This window comes from Schizosaccharomyces japonicus (genome assembly GCF_000149845.2).
Source record: "Schizosaccharomyces japonicus yFS275 unplaced genomic scaffold supercont5.1, whole genome shotgun sequence".
Lineage (NCBI taxonomy): Eukaryota > Fungi > Ascomycota > Schizosaccharomycetes > Schizosaccharomycetales > Schizosaccharomycetaceae > Schizosaccharomyces > Schizosaccharomyces japonicus.
Window position 1 is genome coordinate 3,016,658 of NW_011627860.1, and position 22,604 is coordinate 3,039,261.

The 22,604-nt window shown below is 44.6% G+C and overlaps 11 protein-coding genes across 11 annotated transcripts; 5 read left to right on the forward strand and 6 right to left on the reverse strand.

Moving 5' to 3' along the window:
- Window positions 1–388: 388 nt before the first annotated feature.
- Window positions 389–820, forward strand: SJAG_05197 (DNA polymerase delta subunit Cdm1; the record flags this gene model as incomplete). The annotated part of the gene is made up of 1 exon (XM_002171847.1): window positions 389–820. The coding sequence occupies one exon, from the start codon at window positions 389–391 to the stop codon at window positions 818–820; it is 432 nt and encodes a 143-aa protein (XP_002171883.1).
- Window positions 821–897: 77 nt separating this feature from the next.
- Window positions 898–2,934, reverse strand: SJAG_05196 (spindle pole body protein Sad1; the record flags this gene model as incomplete). Its single annotated transcript, XM_002171846.2, has 2 exons — window positions 898–2,410; window positions 2,492–2,934. 2 exons carry the CDS (start codon window positions 2,932–2,934, stop codon window positions 898–900), a joined length of 1,956 nt encoding a protein of 651 aa, XP_002171882.2.
- Window positions 2,935–5,176: 2,242 nt separating this feature from the next.
- SJAG_00605 (6-phosphofructokinase) lies at window positions 5,177–8,533 on the forward strand. The gene has a single exon (XM_002171845.2). The coding sequence runs from the start codon at window positions 5,317–5,319 to the stop codon at window positions 8,143–8,145; it is 2,829 nt and encodes a 942-aa protein (XP_002171881.1). The 5' UTR covers window positions 5,177–5,316; the 3' UTR covers window positions 8,146–8,533.
- Window positions 8,172–11,299, reverse strand: SJAG_00604 (SUMO E1-like activator enzyme Fub2). The gene is made up of 4 exons (XM_002171844.2): window positions 10,803–11,299; window positions 10,676–10,756; window positions 9,545–10,615; window positions 8,172–9,490 (listed from the first exon to the last, which is right to left on the reverse strand). Exons 1-4 carry the CDS (start codon window positions 10,878–10,880, stop codon window positions 8,807–8,809), a joined length of 1,914 nt encoding a protein of 637 aa, XP_002171880.1. The 5' UTR covers window positions 10,881–11,299; the 3' UTR covers window positions 8,172–8,806.
- A 77-nt stretch (window positions 11,300–11,376) lies between these two features.
- SJAG_00602 (cyclophilin family peptidyl-prolyl cis-trans isomerase Cyp7) lies at window positions 11,377–14,275 on the reverse strand. Its single transcript, XM_002171842.2, has 4 exons — window positions 14,195–14,275; window positions 14,117–14,145; window positions 13,968–14,072; window positions 11,377–13,888 (listed from the first exon to the last, which is right to left on the reverse strand). Exons 1-4 carry the CDS (start codon window positions 14,198–14,200, stop codon window positions 12,736–12,738), a joined length of 1,293 nt encoding a protein of 430 aa, XP_002171878.1. The 5' UTR covers window positions 14,201–14,275; the 3' UTR covers window positions 11,377–12,735.
- SJAG_00603 (pho88 family protein) lies at window positions 11,769–14,144 on the forward strand. The gene is made up of 3 exons (XM_002171843.2): window positions 11,769–11,883; window positions 11,941–12,103; window positions 12,206–14,144. The coding sequence occupies exons 1-3, from the start codon at window positions 11,845–11,847 to the stop codon at window positions 12,592–12,594; spliced, it is 591 nt and encodes a 196-aa protein (XP_002171879.1). The 5' UTR covers window positions 11,769–11,844; the 3' UTR covers window positions 12,595–14,144.
- A 64-nt stretch (window positions 14,276–14,339) lies between the features above and the next one.
- Window positions 14,340–15,762, forward strand: SJAG_05195 (fungal protein). Its single transcript, XM_002171841.2, has 2 exons — window positions 14,340–14,377; window positions 14,465–15,762. The coding sequence occupies exon 2, from the start codon at window positions 15,004–15,006 to the stop codon at window positions 15,484–15,486; it is 483 nt and encodes a 160-aa protein (XP_002171877.1). The 5' UTR covers window positions 14,340–14,377; window positions 14,465–15,003; the 3' UTR covers window positions 15,487–15,762.
- SJAG_00600 (serine/threonine protein phosphatase Ppa2) lies at window positions 15,679–18,540 on the reverse strand. Its single transcript, XM_002171839.2, has 4 exons — window positions 18,294–18,540; window positions 17,369–18,123; window positions 17,215–17,273; window positions 15,679–17,156 (listed from the first exon to the last, which is right to left on the reverse strand). The coding sequence occupies exons 1-4, from the start codon at window positions 18,423–18,425 to the stop codon at window positions 17,143–17,145; spliced, it is 960 nt and encodes a 319-aa protein (XP_002171875.1). The 5' UTR covers window positions 18,426–18,540; the 3' UTR covers window positions 15,679–17,142.
- Window positions 15,696–16,986, forward strand: SJAG_00601 (ubiquinol-cytochrome-c reductase complex subunit 5). The gene has a single exon (XM_002171840.2). It carries the CDS (start codon window positions 15,770–15,772, stop codon window positions 16,451–16,453), a length of 684 nt encoding a protein of 227 aa, XP_002171876.1. The 5' UTR covers window positions 15,696–15,769; the 3' UTR covers window positions 16,454–16,986.
- Window positions 18,541–18,609: 69 nt separating the features above from the next.
- Window positions 18,610–20,980, reverse strand: SJAG_00599 (ribosome biogenesis ATPase; the record flags this gene model as incomplete). The annotated part of the gene is made up of 1 exon (XM_002171838.2): window positions 18,610–20,980. A coding segment is annotated over one exon (1,865 nt), but the record flags the coding sequence as incomplete, so codon positions are not given.
- Window positions 20,981–21,209: 229 nt separating this feature from the next.
- On the reverse strand, window positions 21,210–22,582 carry SJAG_00598 (alpha-1,2-mannosyltransferase; the record flags this gene model as incomplete). Its single annotated transcript, XM_002171837.1, has 4 exons — window positions 21,210–21,289; window positions 21,331–21,487; window positions 21,640–21,738; window positions 21,785–22,582. 4 exons carry the CDS (start codon window positions 22,580–22,582, stop codon window positions 21,210–21,212), a joined length of 1,134 nt encoding a protein of 377 aa, XP_002171873.1.
- Between the last annotated feature and the right edge of the window lie 22 nt (window positions 22,583–22,604).

Consider the following 22,604-nt stretch of genomic DNA (forward strand, 5'->3'; position numbering starts at 1 on the left):
GGACGGTGAGCAGGACTTGGTTGTGAGTAGCGATGGTAGCAGGGCCAAACTCAACACCAAAATGAGCAGCAAGCTGGAACTGTACTCCATAGCAGTATAGAGTAGACAAGAATATATTGTTGTTAAATAGTTCTATTTCATGTACTATTGCGGAGTTGATGGTTTACTAAAGACGTTCCTGATATAAATAAAAACGATATACTGTCTTTCAATCTGTTATACATTCCCAGAAACGGTCATCACCAACCCTTCGTACTCGAATCAATGAAGTGTATATATGTGTCAGACTGACGCACATTCAGAAATTGATTATAACTTTTCACATAATCAACTTGATATATCACACAATCTACACACAAATTGCAAAACGAATTAAGGAAACGATTAGATGAGACGTAGAGAGAATATACAAGATCAATTTCCTCGAGTAGTTCGTTCAGGAGGACAAAAACCGAAACCTTTCCGAGATAAACAACAAAAAAATACAGAAAAGAAGGAACAGCTTACTCTGGAAGAGAGAGTTAGTCAGTTGCCTGAGCTACAGCGTAAAGTAAACGAAGAATGGGAGTCTTCTGTGAACCATAATCCTCCGGTTCATGCAGAAGGAATGTCCAAAGTTGAGTTGGTGCTGCATAAGTTCGATATGACAGCTAAATATGGACCGTATTTAGGAATGACGAGGCTTGAAAGATGGCACCGAGCGGAAAGATACGGTCTTCATCCACCGGATTTTATTCGTCACATTCTCGAGTTGCCAGAGGCATACGAAGCCAATAATGTCCGAAAATCCCTGTTTTACAGCGTAGCATCCACAAAGTGATGGGCATGTAAAGACACACTTGGGATGTTCCGCCAGCTTTTTTTTTAATGGAAATATTGAGAATGTAATATGTAAAATTACGGAGGGATATCGCCATGCACTCGAAGTTGGTATAAGCAAGTGAATTCGTTGTTCATCCAGTTGCTCTTGATCTTTAGAACAACGTTTTTAAAAGGAGGTTTTGACGTATCTGTCGATATAGGATATGTCTGGATAAAATTGTCGCCGGGCTGATACTCGAACGTTGTCAGGAGCTCGTAGCCCCTATCCTTTTTGAAATGATATCTTTGTCCCCAAAGCTCCATTTCCCGTGGAGCGCTTGAGATGTCCAACGCAATGCTGGGATGAACATGGTGAATGGAAACAGCATTAATGTATATAGGTTGGGATAGGGAAACTCCGAGTTGGCCAAAGGTACCAGCAAAGCTCCAGCACATCCCCACCTCGTTATTACTTTGCAGGGCCGTTTCTGGTCTATTTCCCTCAATGATATTGTCGTCCACTAGGTAGGACATGAGACGTGGAAATAGTGAGCTGGGACGTTTTTGATAATTGGGCGTTGTCAAATGACGGATGACTCTTGCACCGGTTGACAGCAACGCAAAATTTGGTCTAGCAAGAGTGTCAAGCGTCATTTGCTGCACGATGGACCGTGTAAAGCTTTCTAGTTTCGTTCGTAGAGCCTCGTCGTCCTCAAAACCATACTCGTGCAACAAGCATTGATTTTCCACTTGCTCTATGGCGCTCTGTACTTGTTGAGCGACAAGTTGGCTGACTTCATCACGCTTCAAAAACGATTTGTCTAGCGTAGACTTTGCAATATCTTCCACGATTTTTTCACTATCTTCAAGCAGCTCCTGCCAGCTGCTCTTTCTCATCTCTTCCACCTGTGCAGAAATATACTTGGACAACAACGCGAGAAACTCGGGATGGACAGTGAGTTGTCCGTCGTTATATGAAACGGCAGAAGCACCGTCGTCTCCTCCTTTAACTGTATTTTTGTCACTCGAGTACAATTCCAGTGCTTCGCGCTTCAAATTCGCGACAGTTTGAAACAATTCGGCTTGCTGCTTTTCCAAGCTTTGTAAACGTTCTATGCTTCCCGTCAAGCTCTCCCGGTACTCTGGATCGGTACCGACGGAACGACTGATGGACTGTTGGATAGAACTGATTTTCTTTTGGATAGTAGACATGACATCCTGCAAATGCTCTTGACGACGCGAAAGATCAATCCCTTGTTCCGTGATGTTGAAAGTACTTGAATTTAGTGCTTTGGAGATTGCAAAAAGATTGTTTATTCTGTCCTTTAACACCTCGTAGTTTTGTGCAAGGTGATTGTGATCCTTTTCAAGGGTTGCTTTTGATTGTGAGAGGTATTTTGCTATATCGCTAGCGTTCTCCATTTCAAGCTCTAGCTTGCTTAGACGTTGAAGAATGTCGCTAGAAGCATCGGTCGAGAGTGCGAATGGAAGCACACTTCGACTGTGTTGGAGATAGAGACCGACGCCGCTAGAAATAATAATAATAAATACGGAAACGACAAGAAAAAAGGATGGCGACATGATCCAACTTTTGTTGCGTTTTCTTGGACTGGCATGGGTTAGTTAGCTATCGAAAAAGGAGAGAAAGAGAGAGAGAGAGTGTGTGTGTGTGTGTGTGGGTTTAGCATACCTTTTGGAGTTTAATTCTTTTGCATGCTCGTCGTCTGAGGTCTCGTTTACGTCTGAGTATGGGGACCCTTTTCTGTTCCGCGGATGATTGTCCGGGTCAGAGTATGAGTATTCTGAATCGGAGTGGTCCTCGTCTGAGGAGTGCTGTGATTGTTTTACTATGCGTTCAAAAACCTCTTCATCAGACGCTTCTGGATACGACGTATCGTAGTGCAAACCAAAGCTGTGTTCTGGACTAGGCGAGCGTTCCAACGCTCGCAACTGGGGAACAGAAATACGAGTAGGCATGGCATTCAGACGGCCTGGTCGGGCCCGATGGATCTGGTTTGCTAGTTCAGCAGTATTTTGGTGTATACGAGCAGAGGATTGACCAGCAAGCCCCCGCAAATTACCGGCATGTTGTTGTCGCTCGCGTCTTCCTCCTACCGGTGTATTCGTAAACATTCTAGCGACAAATGAACGCCGAAAACGTCTCGTCTCCACGACAACAGTTGACAACGATTCTAGTGAACAACGGAAGCGAATGCAAAGACCAACGTGTGTTGGAATGAAAATGAGCGAAAGACAGGACAAACTCCTGGCAGTAAATCTGCGAAAAAAAAGCAGCTAGCCCGTAAGAATTGTGGACCCTGAACCCGTGACCTGATAGAGCAGAGAACCCGGTATAGACACGTCTTTTTGATTTCTTCTCAACCGAATACGCAGTACCTCGTTGCACTTCTTGGTGTAGGTGGTTGTGGTGGTGGAAAATACGGCGGTGTAGCGCACTGCAGGGGGGAGACAAGAGAGGAGGGCAGGAATGGAGTAGGGAAGCGAAATGTGAATTGTTTGTATGGAGAAAGAGTTGGGCATTGAAGAGTAACAGTAGGTGAGAGTTTTATTTTTTGGGATTTAGTGGGTTTCTGAGATTTTGGAGTCTGTATGAATACATATGTAATATCTATATACATGTGTATATTTTTTATATTTTTTATATTTTTTTTAATACTTTTGATTAATTTTATTTTTTTTATTTATTTATTTATTTTTTTTTATTTTTTTTATGTCTATTATTGATTAAACCCTTTTCTTGTAATTATAATTAATAAGTTAATATTTCCATTGAAACCCTAGACTATCTCGTCCATCCTTAACTTTACTAATCTCAACCTTTTTATTGAATCGAATGGTATCATTTTATGAACAAGCTTCTTCTCTAGAATACTCATAACACCGAATTAGCTAATGAACTTGTTTTTGTCGAACAATACGCTCATATCCAAGTGATGAAATGCTTTTCTTATTCCTCCTAGTAGTTACCTAGCCAGCTATGCTCAGAGTCACAGAAACACTGTTCACCTAAAATCCACACTTGCTCAAAAAAAAAAAAAAAAAAAAAAAAAAAAAAGGAAAAATCATTCATTCCTCAGCTTTGCTCCCTCGTAACAAGAACCCTTCATTCGTTTCATCCCGTCTTCGTTCCCCTTCCTCCCTCACCTCCTCACCTCCCTCGAAACCGTGCTCCACTAGCAGTTCGCAGCAGCTCACAACAGCACTCTCTCCGTACTCTCCCTCATCTCCTCCCAGTTTCCATCCCACTCACTCCTCTTGGCGAATATGCCTCTCTCCTCTCAGCCCTCACTGGCTCTTCCTGCTCTCGGTTTTTAAAATCACTTGCGCACCTTAGTCTCTCGCTGACCGCAGAATTTGCCGTGATATTACATCATATGCAGCTTCTGCGGACCATCTGCCGACCGAAACCAAAACTCCCAATACCACTTCGTCTTGCCCTTGGGGCTCCGAACCATTTCGGGATCGGCAGTGCACTGACTTTATCTTTTGCCGAGTCATTGTTTTTAGCTCCCTTGCACGGGCCGGAACAACCAGGAAAGGGCGACTTGCTCGGTCCGTGTGTGTCATGACCAGACTGATACGGGGAGGGGAACAAACCCTCTGACAAATAATACGCCAATCGAGCGAGTAAATTCTTGTGAGAGCGCGAAAGCGCAGGTATTGCGGCCCGACGCACTCTAAGCTTTTTTTGAACTAGAATTAGCCAGTTCAGCGAAATTCCGCGATTGCTAACAACTTTTTCCATAGTAACCAATTGCCATACCACCATTTATTGCGCGCTTCGATATACGTCATTCGCAGTTTGCGAAAGACCAAGCCTGCATGAACAGAAAAAAATCAATCCAGTCAGATAAAAAACTCCATCCATACACAAGAATAAAAGCCCGAAACTCGTTTTTCTGTAGCTAAATCGTGTGCGACACAATTGCTGATTTCTCCATTCCAACACTCGGCGATACTTCAGCTAAGGTTGGCTCGTTTGTATCATGCGCTCGGAGAAATCATATGCTATGGCGAATGAATGACGTTTTGTCGACTGGGCCAGATACGATAGACATCCAAACCGGTCTAGCGAGACAAATGCACGCTCAAACTCCGTTAAAAGAAATTGGAATCTTACCATCCATTCCGGAAATGCGAAAATCGAATGTGGTTTTGTTGTTTTTTGCCGAAGTATCCGCAAAATCAAAAAACCAACCGGCAAAAATGGACAGCATTACTGAAAAAACATATACGTTTTATACATTTGTTCGACTACTGTAGTTGTAATAAAACCAATTTATGTATTTATTTTATCGTGCATGACAGGTTTCGGATAAAACGACGAAATAAAAGTCATGCCCGTCGCTACCATCTTTCTTTCGACAGACACTTTCTTCCAACTACCACCACACCCAACAAACCACCACCATCCTTGTTTCACATCGTTGAAAACCCTCTTCTTCTGCCTGTCTAAACGATAAAGGATTCCTTAACGAAAAGCATTAGCTGAAGATGAGTGGATCACAAGTGCACGGAATTTCTTGCTTTTCTCTCGTTGCTCCCAACGATGAGACCTATGACGCTACCCTTGACTTCTACACGAAGTTGGGTTTCACGAAGGTTGCCAACTTCGGCGTCTCTGACAGATCTGACGACAACGTCTGCACTGACAGCGTCCGTGAGGACTGGCTCTACAGTGCCGGCGCCGGCGAGGCTTCTAACATCACCTTGAAGCTTCGTCTCGTCCCCTCTGAGATCACTTTGGCTCCTTCTGAGAGCACCGCTACCGAGTGGCGTGGCCAAAAGGCCGCCGTTGTTCTTTACAGCGCCGACCTTTCTGCCATCACTAAGCAACTTGATGCTGCTGAGATCGCCTACCAAGCTCTCCCCAACGAGAAGAACCCCTCCGAGGTCTACGTCCGTGACCCCCTCAACTCCCTTGTTGGTTTCTCCAAGCGCTTGAACCCCTTTGCTCACTCTAGCATCAAGCCCCCTGTCGGTTCTGATGTCGTCTCTGGTATTGCTACCCCCGCTACCCACGAGGCCATCAACAGAGCCGCTGCTACTGCCAGCGCCAAGGCTGCCGGCATCAAAAAGAAGATTGCTGTCATGACTTCTGGTGGTGATTCTCCCGGTATGAACGCCGTCGTCCGCGCCGTCGTTCGTTACGCTATTCACCGCGGCTGCGACGCCTTCGCCATTTACGAGGGTTACGAGGGTCTTGTTCAAGGTGGTGACATGATCCGTCAAATGCAATGGGGCGACGTCCGCGGCTGGTTGGCCGAGGGTGGTACCTTGATTGGTACTGCTCGTTGCATGGCCTTCCGTGAGCGTGCTGGTCGTCTCCGTGCTGCCAAGAACCTTATTGCTGCCGGTATTGACTCTTTGATTGTTTGCGGTGGTGACGGTTCCTTGACTGGTGCTGATCTCTTCCGTTCTGAGTGGCCTTCCTTGGTTCAAGAGTTGGAGGACACCCAAGCTATTACCAAGGAGACTGCCGACTTGTACCGTCACCTCACCATTGTTGGTTTGGTCGGTTCCATCGACAATGATATGTCTTCCACCGATGTCACCATCGGTGCCTTCTCCTCCCTTCACCGTATTTGCGAGTCCGTCGACTCTATTTCCTCTACCGCTATTTCTCACTCCCGTGCCTTCGTCGTCGAGGTTATGGGTCGTCACTGTGGTTGGTTGGCTGTTTTGGCTGCCTTGGCCACTGGTGCTGACTTTGTCTTCATCCCCGAAAAGCCCGCCGAGGTTGGCAAGTGGCAAGACGAGATGTGCAATGCCCTTCAAACCTTCCGTCGTTTGGGCAAGAGAAAGTCTATCATCATCGTTGCCGAGGGTGCTATCGACTCTGAGTTGAAGCCCATCTCCGCTGAGGACATCAAGAACCTTTTGGTTGACCGTCTTCACCTCGACACCCGTGTTACCACTCTTGGTCACGTTCAACGTGGTGGTGTTCCTTGCGCTTACGACCGTATGCTTGCTACCCTCCAAGGTGTTGACGCCGTTGATGCTGCTCTTGCTTCTACCCCCGAAACCCCTTCCCCTATGATTGCCATCAACGGTAACAAGATCAACCGCAAGCCTTTGATGGAGGCTGTCAAGTTGACTCACCAAGTTGCTGAGGCCATTGAGGCCAAGAAGTTTGCCCATGCTATGGAGCTCCGTGACCCTGAGTTCGCTGACTACTTGGACGCCTGGGTTGGCACTACTCTTGTTGAGGACGAGACCCACTTCGTCCCCAAGGACCAAAGAATGCGTGTTGCCATCATCCACGTTGGTGCTCCCGCTGGTGGTATGAACGCTGCCACTCGTGCTGCCGTTCGTTACTGCTTGAACCGTGGTCATACCCCTCTTGCCATTGACAACGGTTTCTCCGGCTTCTTGCGCCACGACTCTATCCATGAGCTCTCTTGGCTCGATGTCGATGAGTGGTGCATCCGCGGTGGTAGCGAGATCGGTACCAACCGTGATACCCCCGATCTTGACATGGGTCTGACTGCTTTCAAGTTCCAGCAATACCAAATCGATGCTTTGCTCATTGTTGGTGGTTTCGAGGCTTTCACTGCCTTGTCTCAACTTGAGCAAGCTCGTGCTAACTACCCTGCCTTCAGAATCCCCATGGCTATCATCCCTGCCACCATCTCCAACAACGTCCCCGGCACCGAGTTCTCTTTGGGTTGCGACACTTCCCTCAACGCCGTTATGACTTACTGCGATGCCATTAAGCAAAGTGCTAGCGCTAGCCGTCGTCGTGTCTTCGTTTGCGAAGTCCAAGGTGGTCGCTCTGGCTATGTCACCACTGTCGGTGGTCTTATCACTGGTGCCTCTTCTATCTACACTCCTGAGGATGGTATCTCCTTGGACATGCTCCGTCGTGACATTGACCACTTGAAGCAATCCTTCGCTTTGGAGGCTGGCCGCAACCGTGCCGGTAAGCTTATCCTCCGCAACGAGACCGCTTCCTCTGTCTACACCACTGAGGTTATTGCCAACATCATCCGTGAGGAGGCTCACCAACGCTTCTCTGCTCGTACTGCCGTCCCTGGTCACGTCCAACAAGGTGGTAACCCCTCCCCCATGGATCGTGCTCGTGCCGCTCGTCTTGCTATGCGCGCTATTCGCTTCTTCGAGAGCGCTCGTAACAATGGTCTTGGTGCCGACTCTTCCTCTGCTGTTGTTATTGGCATCCGCGGTGCTGGTGTTTCCTTCAGCCCTGTTGAGGAGGTCGAAAACAACGAGGCCGAGATTGAGTTGCGTCGTCCCAAGAACGCCTGGTGGCGTAGCATGCACGAGTTGGTCAACGTTTTGGCCGGCAAGACCTTCTCTGACTAAACCTCGGGCTCTTAGAGATTTAATACTCTGAAGTCTTGTTTTTGAGAAATGTTTCTGCTATTATGAGCTTTTAGAACTTGTGGACTTTTATTTTGTTTGTTATTTATATACAATTCTGGTGAACAGCGTCTGTACCGGAGGACGGGTACGTTTGAGTTTCTCGAGACAGTTCTAGTAGCGATTTTGTTTGCTTTTATTGTTACTGATGGGCTTTTCAATTGGGGTAATTGTGTCTGTACTGCTCATGAAGTTCCGTTCTGTGACCTTCAGTAGCTGGTCCATTTCTTCCCTCTGTCTTGGGATGTGCCTGCTGTTTTTAATCACCCGAGTTGTTATAACATAAGATGGCGTTCTCGTTCACGGCGCCGTAACTGAGACTTTTTTAGAAAAATATAGATATCAAACACTACACTTGTCCTCCTTTAGTTTGCGTCTGTGCGGTAGTGTTTATGGTTAGTTTTGTGGTTTCGTCATGTGCGTGATGCATTGGAATTGTTTCATTCAAATCCAAGAAATGGAGAACGATATGTCCCGCTAGGCTCATCTGGGCGGTAAGACTGAATCTTTGACAGAAAATGATTGTTTTTGTAGTTTCTCTACCCGTAATGTAACCTTAATTCCATGATTATTGCAATAGCGAGTATAGGAACTGGAAAGTGTATTAGGCATTATCGAGCTTGCCCTTTTTGACAGCGGTTCCGGCCGCTGGAAGCTCGGTAATATCATCTTCAACGGTCACTGAACGTTTCAATGGTCTAGATGCGGAAACGACATCGCCATTTTCAAGAGATTCTCCCAGCTCATCCTCGATAATGATGGTTTCCTCGTCCAAAACTATCAATTCTTTATCTTCGGGATTAACGGCTTCCTTCAGCTCATTCATCTCCTCTGCTTCTTGAGCTTGTTTTTCAGGTGATTGTTTCTTCGGTATTTCAATTTGTGTCTCCGGCAGTACAAACTTAACTGACCTGTCATGCTCTTGATCTAAAGGCACAAATTCCACAAGAAGAGGAACACGTTCCAGGGTCTCTACAGAATCACCTTCTGCTTCTCCAAGAACTGTTAGAGTGTTGGCTGGCTGCGCGTCAACAAGTAGTTCTGACAGTGGTTTGTCAACATTGTCATCAAAATCTGGATCATAAATTAGGTCATTACGAAGAATACTGATTTCATCGGAATATTGCAGATATTCTTGAAGGACTTTGCTTATGAATTCACCTAGCGTAAGTTGACTTATATCGGCGGGCAGCTGAAACGATACGAAATTGCACGTTTGGCAAAAAGGATTCGGTGGACAAACCCTTTCTCCATGAAAAACTCGTTCTGGGCGTCTTGATAAGTATATCTACAAGGTTAGTGTTCGAAAAAAGATAAGAAATGGACTTTGCGTCCTACATACATTCATAGATTCGCGAGTCCCGTTTGTAAGTACTTTCAAAGCCTGAATAACACAAATACCTGCAACTACTGCGTTTGTAGTAGCAATCGCTGGAATGATGTTACCGGCCATTTGTTTAATGTCAAATTCGGAGAGTGTCGGGATACCAAAAACATGGGCACGAAGGTTGGCGGCTGAAGCCACGAAATCCATCGTGTCTTTGTCATCCTTGTCAAAGTCTATATCCTTTCTTGATTTGAGTTCTTCATCCCATACTCGTTTGCGTAGTCGCTGGCAACTATCATAGAAGACAGCTAAATTATCAGCAAGAGACCAAATCCTTCGGTCTTGTACCCACGGTTTGGAGTCTGAATCGATTTTCGTAATTAGTTCGTCGAAGTCTAACGGTGTGGGCTCCTTTCTATGAGTCCACATATCGGGCACAGAACGAAGGCGTTCAATATCATCGCAGAAGACCTTAACAAAAATACGCCTGCATGCATCATCTTCACTGGTCAATGCGTTTCGAAGCTGTTTTAATTCTTCCGTCTCTCGCTGAAGCTCAGCAATCTCTTTGACCTGTTCGGCATCTGAGGCAGACGTGTCGATAGATGTATCAAGCTCTGCCGTAGTTTCAAACAAATTAGGAAACAGGTAGCTTTTTGCCCAAACAACGCAATGGATGGGAAGATTTGGTGTGCTTCGAATCGTACAAACGGGATATTGTTTCGGTGTCTCTTTTGGGTTACAGTCGTAGCACTCAGTTTGCCCATTATGAATTACTTGAACCTGTCCCAGGAAGCCGGTCGTTCCACTCTCAATGAGTGGAACGTTAGCTAGGAGACATTGGCGATTTACGTGACGGCGGGCATCCAAGTTGTCAAGGGCATTAAATACAATGTCAAAATTGCGAAACCAGGCAACACTAAATTCCGGGTCCTTGATATTTGCATGATAAGGATGTATCTTTACATGTTCATTGAAAGCTTGTGCCGTTTTCGCAGCGACAATGGCTTTTGGTTGCTTTATATGTTGTTTTCGGAATAAGAATTGTCGGTTCAGATTAGAAAGGTCGATAGTATCCAAATCAATCTGTCCATAAGCATTAGAATAATTTGCTCGTGAGAGAGAATTCCTCAACCCGTCACTTACAAGATGAATTTCCCCAAAGTTAGACATGACCAAATTTTTTAATAACTCACAGCCAATTCCACCGGCGCCTACAAGTAAAACCTAAAATGTGTTTAGTAATTGCAGTACATACAACTATTGTATTTACCTTTTTGTCACAAAAGACACTGTAAGGATAACCTAAAGTTTTGGCCGAGACATTATTATCCTTCGAGTTATTGTCCATTTTTAAAACCAACTAAAACGAGATGGAAGGTATTTAGTGACTTGATGCGGGGATCAGACAATATATAATGTTCAAAGCTTGTTTTATGCTGAGTACGGCCAGATACAAAGCCCGTCTCGAGGAATGTAGAAGGCGGCAAGCAGGTGAAAAAATACCAAAACAATTATTTCGTTAGTAAGCTGTGTGATTTAAAAGAATGGTCATTTGTAATTGCCGAAGTAATGAAACTTAAAGTAATTTTAGAGGTAGAAAGGGTTATAACTGTTAGAATGAAAATTGAGATAATCGAAAAACTATAACAGACGAAATACAAACTGACAACGGTATTGGTGGACGACCAAGAGATTTTAGTTACCTTAGTGAGGGTTGTAATGAAGGAATTACTGTTTAAATTTGGGCATTAAGTTTTCTGTATCAAGATAATAGTTGACAAATTACTGCAGCTACACATCAAGCTGTATATTGTATCCGGTTACCTATTTAGAGAGTCAACTTACTTGACTCGCTATTAATTTCTTCTGACACATATGTATTCTATTTTTTTATGAGTATCTATGATTTCCGCTTACTTGAGTATTTAGACTTTTCCATGTAACGACTAAGAACATCGTAAAAACTTCATAAACTATCCTTATGCAGTTACATTCACAGTATTGTTTGACTTTCGTCTCTGTTAATTCCAATCTTTCACTCTCGTTCACCTCGCACAAACCATATCCCCCTTCACAACAAGTGAATCCAGGACAAAAATACAATCAATTAACCAAAGGAGCGCAGAATAGTAACCCACTCGAGTAACACCCACGATTTGGTATCTGAAATCATTTACAATTGCACAATTTCCCTCTGACCGGTAGCTGCGTTAGAGTGCGGTCCCCGTCGTTATTCCATCAGCGATACCTTGAAGCCGCACGATTCAACTGCTGTATCCTTTACGAACTCCAACCTGAGCAAGCATTAGAAAATGGCTGGAATCCTGCAGAAGGTGAAAAAGAGTCCTCAGGTATGTCATGGAAAACGTTTGTCAATCGAACTCATATTGGTAACAAAATATGAATAGACAAAGTCAATTCTCATTACCTTGATTTTGATGAGTGTGACCAAGGTTGTAGATCTCAAGCAACCGGTTATTTTGACAGTTCTGAGAATTGCTTATTTCTCTTGCCTTGCAACTCAATTGGGTTTGTTCTGGTACACCAAGAAATTAATTGAAAAGGAGAATGGTATGTGTGAATGGAACGAATAAGTTGGACGGAGTTGGAGATGGGGGTCGTTTCTGCAATGGCCGTGACACGCTTAGTAGATGGTTTGTTAACACCGGCTAGACCTTACAATGATGAAGTTCGTGGAACCTGCTTCTCCAATGTCTGGCCGTGAATATGCTACCTTTGTCGCTACGACTGTTTGCGAATACGACAGTCGTGAGTTGCTTAAAGGCTTTAAGCAGTACATGATTGGTGTCAGTACCACACTCTTCATGCATCTTTACATGGGTTTTGCTCCTCCCCTGCTTTTCCAAACAGTTTCGGGTTTCCGTGGACTTTACGACAACAAGGAAGTCCAACTCTACGTTCAAAAGAAGCCTGCTCGTGACGACCTGAAGCGCCCCTTCAAGAGCACCAGTATGTTCGGTTCCTTCGGCGGTATGGGTCAAATCCTCACGGACAAGAGAAGCATCGAGGAAGCCGAATTGACTAAGATCAAGCCCTTGTAAAGAAGGCAAATCTATTTGTAGTTGCTTTTTCTTCCTGTGGTAACCTTCGTTCCTTTGTACCAGCAAAAATTTATACCTTCACGACCTTCCTGCCTGTCCATACAAACTTCCGTAGTCCGTAGTGTCATTGCTTGAGACCGTTTACTGACTCCTTTTGTCGGAAACAAGACGATGCGCAAACCAATGGGCATCCTCTTTATCGTTTTCATTCGTTTCGCCAAGTCGGTCATAACAAGAATAACACGCAGGAATATTATGAAGTGTACACGGCGTTTCGTCAATTGAATTTGTTTTTGTAGCTGCGGAATCGTCAATATCGCTAGCAGATCGGATTTTTTGTTGGAATTTTAGGAAGACATCAAATGTCGAGTCTTCTTGCTGCTGTCGCAGCTTCTTTTTTGCAGGTAGTACTCGTCGCGTAGCCTTAAATTGCTCTAATTCCTCTTGTAGTGCGTTGCGTTTTTTGGCCGATTGCTTCCTCTTGGAGGCCGAAGAGTCAACGTCTAGTGGTCGTTTATCTAATTGCCGAAGTTCAGCTTTAAGTCGCGCAATCTCTTGCTTAACGGATTTCGTTTCTGTGGACACGGGCGTTTGAAGAGAGGAAAGAGATGCGGAAGAGACTGTCGAGGAGGTGATAGGCACCTTTTTTGCAACAGGAGTTTCCTTGGTAGCCACCGACGGCTGTTGTATCCGTTCATCCTTTCCCTCATCCTTTTCCTCCTTCTTCGTCCGTTCATTTTGGGGAGGACGAATCTTCTTTTTTGGCAGTGGAATTTCAACTTCATCACCAAAACTGAGAAAAGTTTTATTTCTTGTTCCTTTTTTGAGTAAAGCTGCTCTTTCCTGTTTTTTTTGACGTTCTCTTTGTTCCTGTAAAACGCGTTGACGTTCGTCACGATTTGTTCTTGGCTGAATATCTGTGAATGGGTTTTCGATGACTTGTGTTTCAACAATTTTTGGAGGATAAACGGGTCGTTCAGTAGCGTCTAATTCCAGTTCTGAAATACGAACAACGTTGTAAATAGTGTCACCAACGACTCGAGCAAACAATGTATGCTTTCCCGCGAGCTCTGGAGTTGCATTAAGGGTAATAAAGAACTGTGAACCGTTCCCCTCACCATCAGCATTTGCCATTGCAACAAGTCCACGTCTGGTGAAACGAAGACGAGGATGTGTTTCTACAGGAAATGGCTTGTCATAAATAGACTCACCACCTTGACCAGTTCCGGTGGGATCGCCTCCCTGAATGATATAATTCGGAACGATTCGATGAATTATTGTTCCATCATAATAACTGAGTTTGTTAATAAGAAAATGCATATGAATAAGTGTACCGCGACATGATTGAGACTGACGTACACCTGCATACGTACCCTTCCATACACAATTGAATAAAGTTTCGACAGGCTTTTGGAGTTTCTGTACACCAGAGCTCCAGCTGGATGTCACCTCGTGTCGTTTTGAGAACAACACGACCGCTATTTTGTTAGCGAAAAATGAGAGTAAAATAATTGATACTTACGTAGCAAATGGTTCAATATTCGTCACGGACTAGATTTCATTAGTAAAACTGTCAAACTGATAATATAACTTCTCTTACCGTCATATCGATTAGCTAGGGAGGTACGGTCAGCATGTTCTTTGGTGTTGCATTTATGGTGGTGAGTTTGGTAGATACCGGGCCACACCAAAAATGAGGATAATATAAGGCATGCTGAGTAAAGTAGTAAAATGCAATGAGATGAGGGTGTTTTAATTATGAGTGCAGTAGGTCGTATATCAAGTAGGTCATTTGAGTTTATACTACAGGATTCATGAACTGGACTCTTGTAGCGGTCTTCATCAATATTATTAATTAATGGTAACAAAGTCTGTAATAAACAACTTTAAACTTCTTATTCAATCCTTCAATGTATATGAAGAATTGCATTTACCGAGTCAGAGCGACTATTTTCTTAATGAGTGGTTAAATAAACCACCTGTCTGTGAATCAGGTTGATCATACCAATAATTTACCAATACCATCTTTATGTCTCTCCTCTGTCGGTGACAAACCCTTTAAGAAAAATTAAAAAAGTTTTCTACCTTTCTTACCGAATGAGATTTTAGTACCACCAGTTTCTCCACAGAGTAGATCAAGGAAGATTCTATTCTTCGTCCATGTTCTTGAGGAAATAAAACTTACACAAGCTCATAATAAGAACAACCTAGTTTTATATTTTCGGATTCACTGCCAAAAGTAGTACCATAACAACATTAAAAGGTTCAGCATTTTTTACTCAATAAACTCGTTCATAAGCTCAGAGACTTTGAAGGACAGACCTATCAAATTTTCAACTAAGAAATTCCCCTGCAAACGTACCAGTTTTCCTCTATACTCATCACCTTCACTGGCGGTATAGCTTTAATATGGACCCTACGGGACAAGAACTTACTTCCTTTGCTGCCTCTCACTTTGGTCCATCAGCTACTAAATGCTGGGATAGTCTCTTTCTCGGGCCACCGAATGAACAACCAGTTGTACCGGAACGTTATCCGGACGGCACTATTCGTACCCTCACAGACGAACAAATTCAATACTTTCGCGAATCCGAGTTGCGTCATCTTCGTTGGGAAAAAGAACTGGCACAAGAGCGCGAAGAGCTTCGTCGGATTCGTGAAGCAGAAGAAGAAGCATCAGCCAACGAACCACGCACATGCTCGTCTGTGGAAGAGACACCAGCAACAGTGCCCATTCCTGCTACAGAGGTGTTTAAAGGCAAACATTTTCAAGTACTAAAGTACAGAGCTCACGAGCTCATTGAACTTGAACAAACTCTCGACAATAATTTTCGCAAGCAAACGGCTACTGGCTTTGTGAAGTATTGGCCGGTACTTCCAATGAGGAATTGAGAAAAAAAGAAAAACAGCTGAAGGATGCCTAAGAATACAGGCAAATGCACCCTGCAGAAACAAAACAGTTTACTCTCATTTCTTTTCTTCAAGAATTCCTCAACCATTTCGCAACCCCGCAGCTTTATTCCTTTCCCCACGATTCGCCAAGCAAACCTTAAAACTCTACACCATCAAACGTCGGCCTTGCGTCACTTCCCCGTATGCAATCATAAAACAGCTAATCCGTGCCATTTGCCATACACTTCTTTTGCTTATTTACAAGCAACAAACAGTACGAAACATGCCCTTGCGCCTGCTGAAAACAGGAGAGGCCTTCCACCGCCATATCTCTAAGGAATTGCGTTTTTTCCCGCGCTCTGTTCGCCCTCCGTTGATGGTAAATCATAACATCGTGCGTCCATACTCAAATTCGGGCGACGAAATCCCAGACTTTTCGAAGTACCGCACAAAATCCAGATCAGATGCTCCTCGCGTGTTTTCCTATGTAATGGTTGGGGCCCTAGGCGCCCTGACGGCTGCCGGAGCTCAAGCAACAGTTCATGACTTTCTATCCAGTTGGTCAGCTTCCGCAGATGTGCTTGCTATGTCCAAAGTAGAAGTAGACTTGAAGAAAATTCCCGAGGGTAAAAACCTCATTATTAAATGGCACGGAAAACCAGTCTTTATTCGTCACCGAACAGCTGCTGAAATTGAAGAAGCAAACTCAGTCGACATCTCAACTCTTCGGGATCCTCAGCCAGATTCTGCTCGTGTACAAAAGCCAGAATGGCTTGTGATGATTGGAGTTTGTACGCATCTTGGTTGTGTGCCTATTGGAAACGCCGGTGACTATGGCGGATGGTTCTGTCCTTGCCATGGTTCTCATTACGATATTTCCGGCCGTGTTCGCCAGGGACCAGCACCGACAAACTTGGAGATTCCTCCTTACCAACTAAATGAAGATGGAACAATAATTATTGGGTAAGGAGTCGTTCAATTCGTGTTATCTCGCATCGAAACACTTCGTTGAAAACTTTTGCCGTCGCAATACAAAAACTGAGTAGTTTTCGTTTATTTGCTGTTTAACTGGTGCGGGACAGCAGCCATTTACAACATCTTTTGGAAGAATCGGTGGTGCCCCTTTTGGCTTTCGCTCTGTTGATGGATTCTCTATAATTGAAACATCCATTCATTTTTTCTTGCAACTCTCTCCGACCAGAAATCGCCGCAGCTTGCTTTCAACAGCTCCCATTTTGCCATTAGAAGAAAGCGGAAACATCTCTCTTAATGACTTCACTTGTCTCATGTCTGTACATTTATTGCACTGTCTCAAAGATCTATGCTCGCACTCCTTGGGTGTATATAACTCGCACGTCTTTCATATTATCGGGCCTCTTAACGCTCATGAACACGGTTTTAGTGTGTACGCGGAATCGAGTAAGCTGGTTGAGTATAGATGAGAGAGTACGGAAGATTGATGTTGAGTAAGAAGTAGTAATAAGGATCGGGTAGAGAGAAGTGTAAGGGATTGGTGTGTGTGTGTGTGTGTGTGTGTCCTTTATGTTTGAGCTGGTATCTGTGGGCTTGTTACAAATTACTTATACGGGTACAGATCCGTATCCTTGTCCCATAACAAAATAGTACTTTTTATAACTGCAAAATCCATAAGTCATCTTAAAGGAAGTAATCTAAGCGCGGAAGAGAAAGTTAGTGAAATGAACAAGTAAGAGAAAAACATTCGCATACCCGGAGTTCGCCTCGTAATGATAGGCTCACCGGTTCTAGGAGCGGGATCGAATTGTAAACTGAGAACGAAGTTAGTAAAGGACCTTGCTAAAGGAACGGTCAACAGTCACAGCAAGCACAGTGTACCACTTGCTACAAATGCTTTTTAACTTACAAGGTGTGATTCATATCGTCATCAACTTCGAGAATAGCTGCTTGGTTACCACAACGGTAACAATAGTTAGGAGCGGAGAAAACAGTAACGACATCACTTTCATGGGTCCAGTTGTAGCCCTCCATCACGAGCTGATGTGCACGGGCAATAAGACTGAGACCATTGGCGTGATTAAAAGCCTCAGAAATATCTTGGCCAAACGTATAACCAGCACCACGGGGAGAAATGCCCCAACCGCAACGGTCATCAGGGTCGGACCACAGCAGGTCACACATGGGACCTTCGTGTGGCACCTCTTGGACACGATCCAGGGTACGAATGTGATCAAGAGAATCTATGCTGGGGGAAAGACCTCCGTGAAGGCAGAAAATACGGTCATCAATGAGAGCCGTCAGTGGAAGATAGTCAAAAAGGTTTGTGAAGTATTTCCACACATTTGCTGAACCATACTTGCGCAGACATTCATCATAGAAACCATAAACCTGCGTAATCTGCCGGGACTCGTGATTTCCACGCAAAATAGTGATACGGCGAGGATAACGGAGCTTCAGAGCAACCAAGAGACTCACTGTCTCTACACTGTAATAGCCACGATCAACGTAGTCACCCATAAACAGGTAATTCATGTCGGGCAAATCACCTCCAATTTTAAACAATTCCATAAGGTCGTGAAATTGTCCGTGGATATCACCACAGACCGTGACAGGACTGTGTACGGGTTGGACATTTCCCTCTTGAAGTAAAACTTCCTGAGCCTACTCTGAAGTCAGCAAACGACCCATAAAAATCTTTTTCCCATGAAAAAAACGCGTTTTCGCTCAGAAATTCGCATAACGCATGCACTTTCTGCGCAGTCAAGTCTTCATTACACAAGAATTCCCGCCAGCAGTCCCCGTTTTGTCCCATCCGAAATCACCAAACTCACCTTATCACAAAGTTCTTTCACATCTGCCTCTGACAGAGGCTCACAGCGCTTCAACTGCTCGATCCAAGCATCAACTTGACCCGGATGACTTTCTGTAACTTCGTACGACGGCCGATTAGTTTCTACTGACATGAAATGCTATGTTCCCTTGGTAATGGGGTAGAGTACGTGTTGAATGCGGAGGGTGGGTGAGTTGCCGGCTAGGTTTGCAGATCAAATGATCTGCTATCAGTAACCGACTAGCGGGGCAGGTGATCTGCAGGGGCCCAGCGGGGGAGACAGGGTCCAAGAGCGCCGACTAATGAATGAATGAAAAGAAAAGTAGATATGAAATAAATGTTACAGTCGCAACATCGCGCTAAGATGCTGAGCTACATTTATAAAACCGAAACAGCGAAAGAGCCACGTTACACCGGGTCCTCTCGCCTTCCCGAGTTTTCCCATGTACATTTAATATTAAACCTTCTATACACACCGTTTAAAGCCTTGTTAACAACCCAATGTATAGTCCCTACGATTTCCATAAAGCTCGTAACGTAGGGACGAACCTGGTTTCAAAAGCTTTTTTTATACAAAAAAGGAGGGCGCAACAGTACAGCCGATCTGTTCTTGCCAGCAAACGAGAATCACAAATTCAGCGCCCGTCAGGATGTAAGCATCAAGCAACTTTACAGTACCAAAAACAATAGCATACACATGGCATCTACGAGCTGCTAGCCATCGCGCTTGTGTAACAGACGCTTCAAGCAGAGTCGTTGAACCAAACTCTCGAGTGGTCTTAACAAACCACCAGCTAGCTTTTTTATCAACATCGCAGACAGCTTAAAGCAGATGCTTAACCTTGAACGTAGTGTCATGCTCCTCAAGATCGCGGGCCATTTGTTTCTTGTAGTCCTCGATAGAGCAAGACAATTTGACAACCTTCTTGTCCTTGACCTCCCAAAGCTCATTAGCGACTTGACTAATAAGACGGAAATCGTGAGAAACGAGAACGACACCACCAGTCCATTTGTTGATGGCCTGAGCCAATGCATCAATTGTGTCAATGTCCAAATGGTTAGTAGGCTCATCAAGCAAAAGGATGTGAGGTTGCTCCAAGGCAAGAGCAGCGAAAACCACACGACTCTTCAAACCATCAGACAAGGTACGGATTTCACTGGTTTGGTGAGCACCAGAAAGACCGAAACGACCCAAAGTACTGCGCCATTGCTGGACTTCTCTGTTGGGGTATCTGGGCTTGTAGGTGTCCATAACGTACTCGAGTGGCGACTTGTCGTAAGGAAGTTGGTCAGCACTGTGTTGCGAGTACTTGGCCATCTTCAGACCACTGTAACGAGAAACATTACCGGCGATGGGAATAAGCTGACCAGTAATCAGGTTAAGCAACGTAGACTTACCCGTACCGTTCTTACCGACAATGGCCACACGGGAGTCCATGTCCACACCGAAGGAAAGGTCGCGGTACAGAGCATGATCAATGTTGCCGTCGTACGAGAAGGCGACATCGTTGAAAGCAATAATGGGAGGAGGGAGTTTGCGGGTCTCCTCAAACTCAAAGTTGAATTGACGGGGAGGCTCGGGCTTCTCAATCAAACCGGCAGCTTCCATCTTGTCGATAATCTTTTGTTTGGACTTGGCTTGACGAACCAAGTTCGAGTATGTACCAGCACTGGCAATGAACTTCTTGATGTGGGCAATTTCCTCTTGTTGCTTGACGTAAGCCTTCATTTGGTTCGTCTCGTTTTCTTGCTTAGTACGCATGTAGATATCGAAGTTACCACCATAGTACACAAGCTTCTTCTTGGAAGTCAGCTCCATAATGTTGGTACAGACGTTGTTCAAGAAATCTTGGGAGTGAGAGTTAACCACAAGAATCTTGTCGTACTTGGCCAAATAAGACTCCAACCAAACGACGGCCTCCAAATCCAAATGGTTTGTAGGCTCGTCCAACAGAAGCAGAGAAGGCTTGATGAAAAGGGCACGAGACAAGGCAACACGCATACGCCAACCACCAGACATATCCTTAGTGGGCTTGGCCATCATTTCCTGGGTGAAACCAAGACCGTTCAAAATCATGGCAGCCTTAGCCTCGAACGTGTTGGGATCCAACTCGTCCAACTCCTCGTACAACGACTCCATCAAGACCTCATCCACATCGTCAGCCGTAGCAAGCTTCTCAATCTCCTCCTCAATCTGGGTGACACGTTCCTTGGCAGAAGCGACGATGTAGTCAATGGCATTAACATCCGAGGGTTCAGCCTCAGCGTTCAACAAGTAAACGTCGATATGAGGAGGAATCTCGATATCGCGAGCAGCCAAACTTTGGAGGAAGGTAGACTTTCCTGAGCCGTTAGCACCCAAAAGACCGTAACGTTGACCATGGTTAAGTTCAATAGTTGCGTTCTCAATCAGCAAACGACCGTGAAATGACAGCGTATAGCTTTCAATCTTGATATCACGACTCATAGCCTGGGAAACGAGCACACCCGAAGCACTACGCTCGAACATAGGATCGTCCGTCGAGACGTTGGCCATGCTCTTCGTAACATCGTCCACAGACGCGTCCTGAGTAGCTGCAGCCTTAGCAGCTGCTCTCTTGCTAACGCGCTTGCCGTTTTCACCCTTAGCGGCAAGACGCTCTGCCTTCTTGGCTTCTCTTCTAAGCTTCGATGCAGACTTCGACATGTTGGTTGCTAGCAGATTCGGAGCTCGCTCAAAAAAAGTTATAACCGAAGCGAAACGTCATGCGTCGCTTATAAGCGAGAAAGCGGCAATTAAACGAGTCGCCGCGAACTGTGACTATAGGAAGAAGAAGGAAGAGGGAGGAAACGAAAAATGCAATTGTGCTTGAGCAGGGTATCGCATGCACAGACGGAATGCTGCGCGCATCAGTTTTAATATTCTACTTGCTGTTCCTCAACTGTGAGCTGTTAAATTGTAGTGGAAGCCTTCTGTTAAGTTCAGGAAGGATGGCAAACAACTGCCACTCGTAAAATCTAGAAATAGGGTTAGTAGAGTGTACCCTTAATAGACTTACCAACACTATCGCGCCCGTCACATGCCATATTGCTTTTTCCATGGGGACAATGCGTGAGCGGTGCATGCGAGTAACCGATTTCATCGAAAAACTTTATTTTTGAACGGTCCAAGAACAAAGCCAATGCAATTGAGTGAACGGGAGCGTCTCCCCATCGCTAATTTTGTTGTTAGTAAGAAAGAGGACGGAAGGAATTGAAGAATCGAGAGAGGTAATAGAAGGAAGAGGAAGAATTACGGAGTTTCTTCTTCCTTCAGACTGGAAAATACACTTCCAGCATCCCTCGTGTCTGCACTTTCTTCTTCGTACCTCATAGAAAAATCCGCCTTTTTTATCTAGAAAGTCAAAGTAGGCATTGTAGATATCACTTTTAAAAAATTCCAAGTCGGCAATTTCAAAGTTCGACCACTTTTAAACAATAGGTTAGTAAACAGTGTGTTGAACATATACTTACAAAGTGGCACATCGAGTATTCTGTGCCGTTCAAACTTGAAATCCAGTTCCACAAGTTGTTTGGAGCGAGAGCACTTGGATGCTGCCCAAGGAATTCAAGCGTGGTGTTCCATAACGAAGGCACCGTCTCTTCAATTTCATGGATAGCAATATTAAAGCCATAAGTTTTGTTTTCCTGAATCAATATCCGAAACGGATCGTAAGGAACTCCATTCAGTAACCGCGTACCGGGTTCGATACGCCAGTAATAGCGATATGGCTCAAGAAGCGAATGCTTGTAGAAGAAGCCAGAGAAGTACCGACACATGTGATGATAAGACTCCATGGCTCCGTAAAGCACATTATCCGCACCTAACTGCATCCAACGAGCTGATGCAACTTGACGGTCAATCCAATCTGGCAATTGCCAATGATGTTTAGGAACTGTGCCAAACGTGACATCTCCACTCACAAGACGGCCAATTATAGACTTAAACTCCTCGTTGAACGGTTCGTCGTTCAAAAAAACCCAAGGATAGTGGTACCGTTTGTTGAACCGAGACTCATAGTTCCACACAGTTTCAATCATTTCGTTCAAATCAGCGTTTCTAGCAAGTGTAAGGAGAGTTGAGTTCGTTCTCTGTGTCGTAGCATTTTCAAACATTAGTTTTCCATTCAATTCTTGAAGTGCAAATTCCCATTCCCCTAAAGGGAGAACATTTCTATAAAACACGATATAACATAAGGAAAAAGTACATAAAATCACAAGAAAAGACTGTATCACATGTCTTCTCAATAAAATGTGTAGCCAATTCAGCATTCTCACATCTGTTACACGGAAA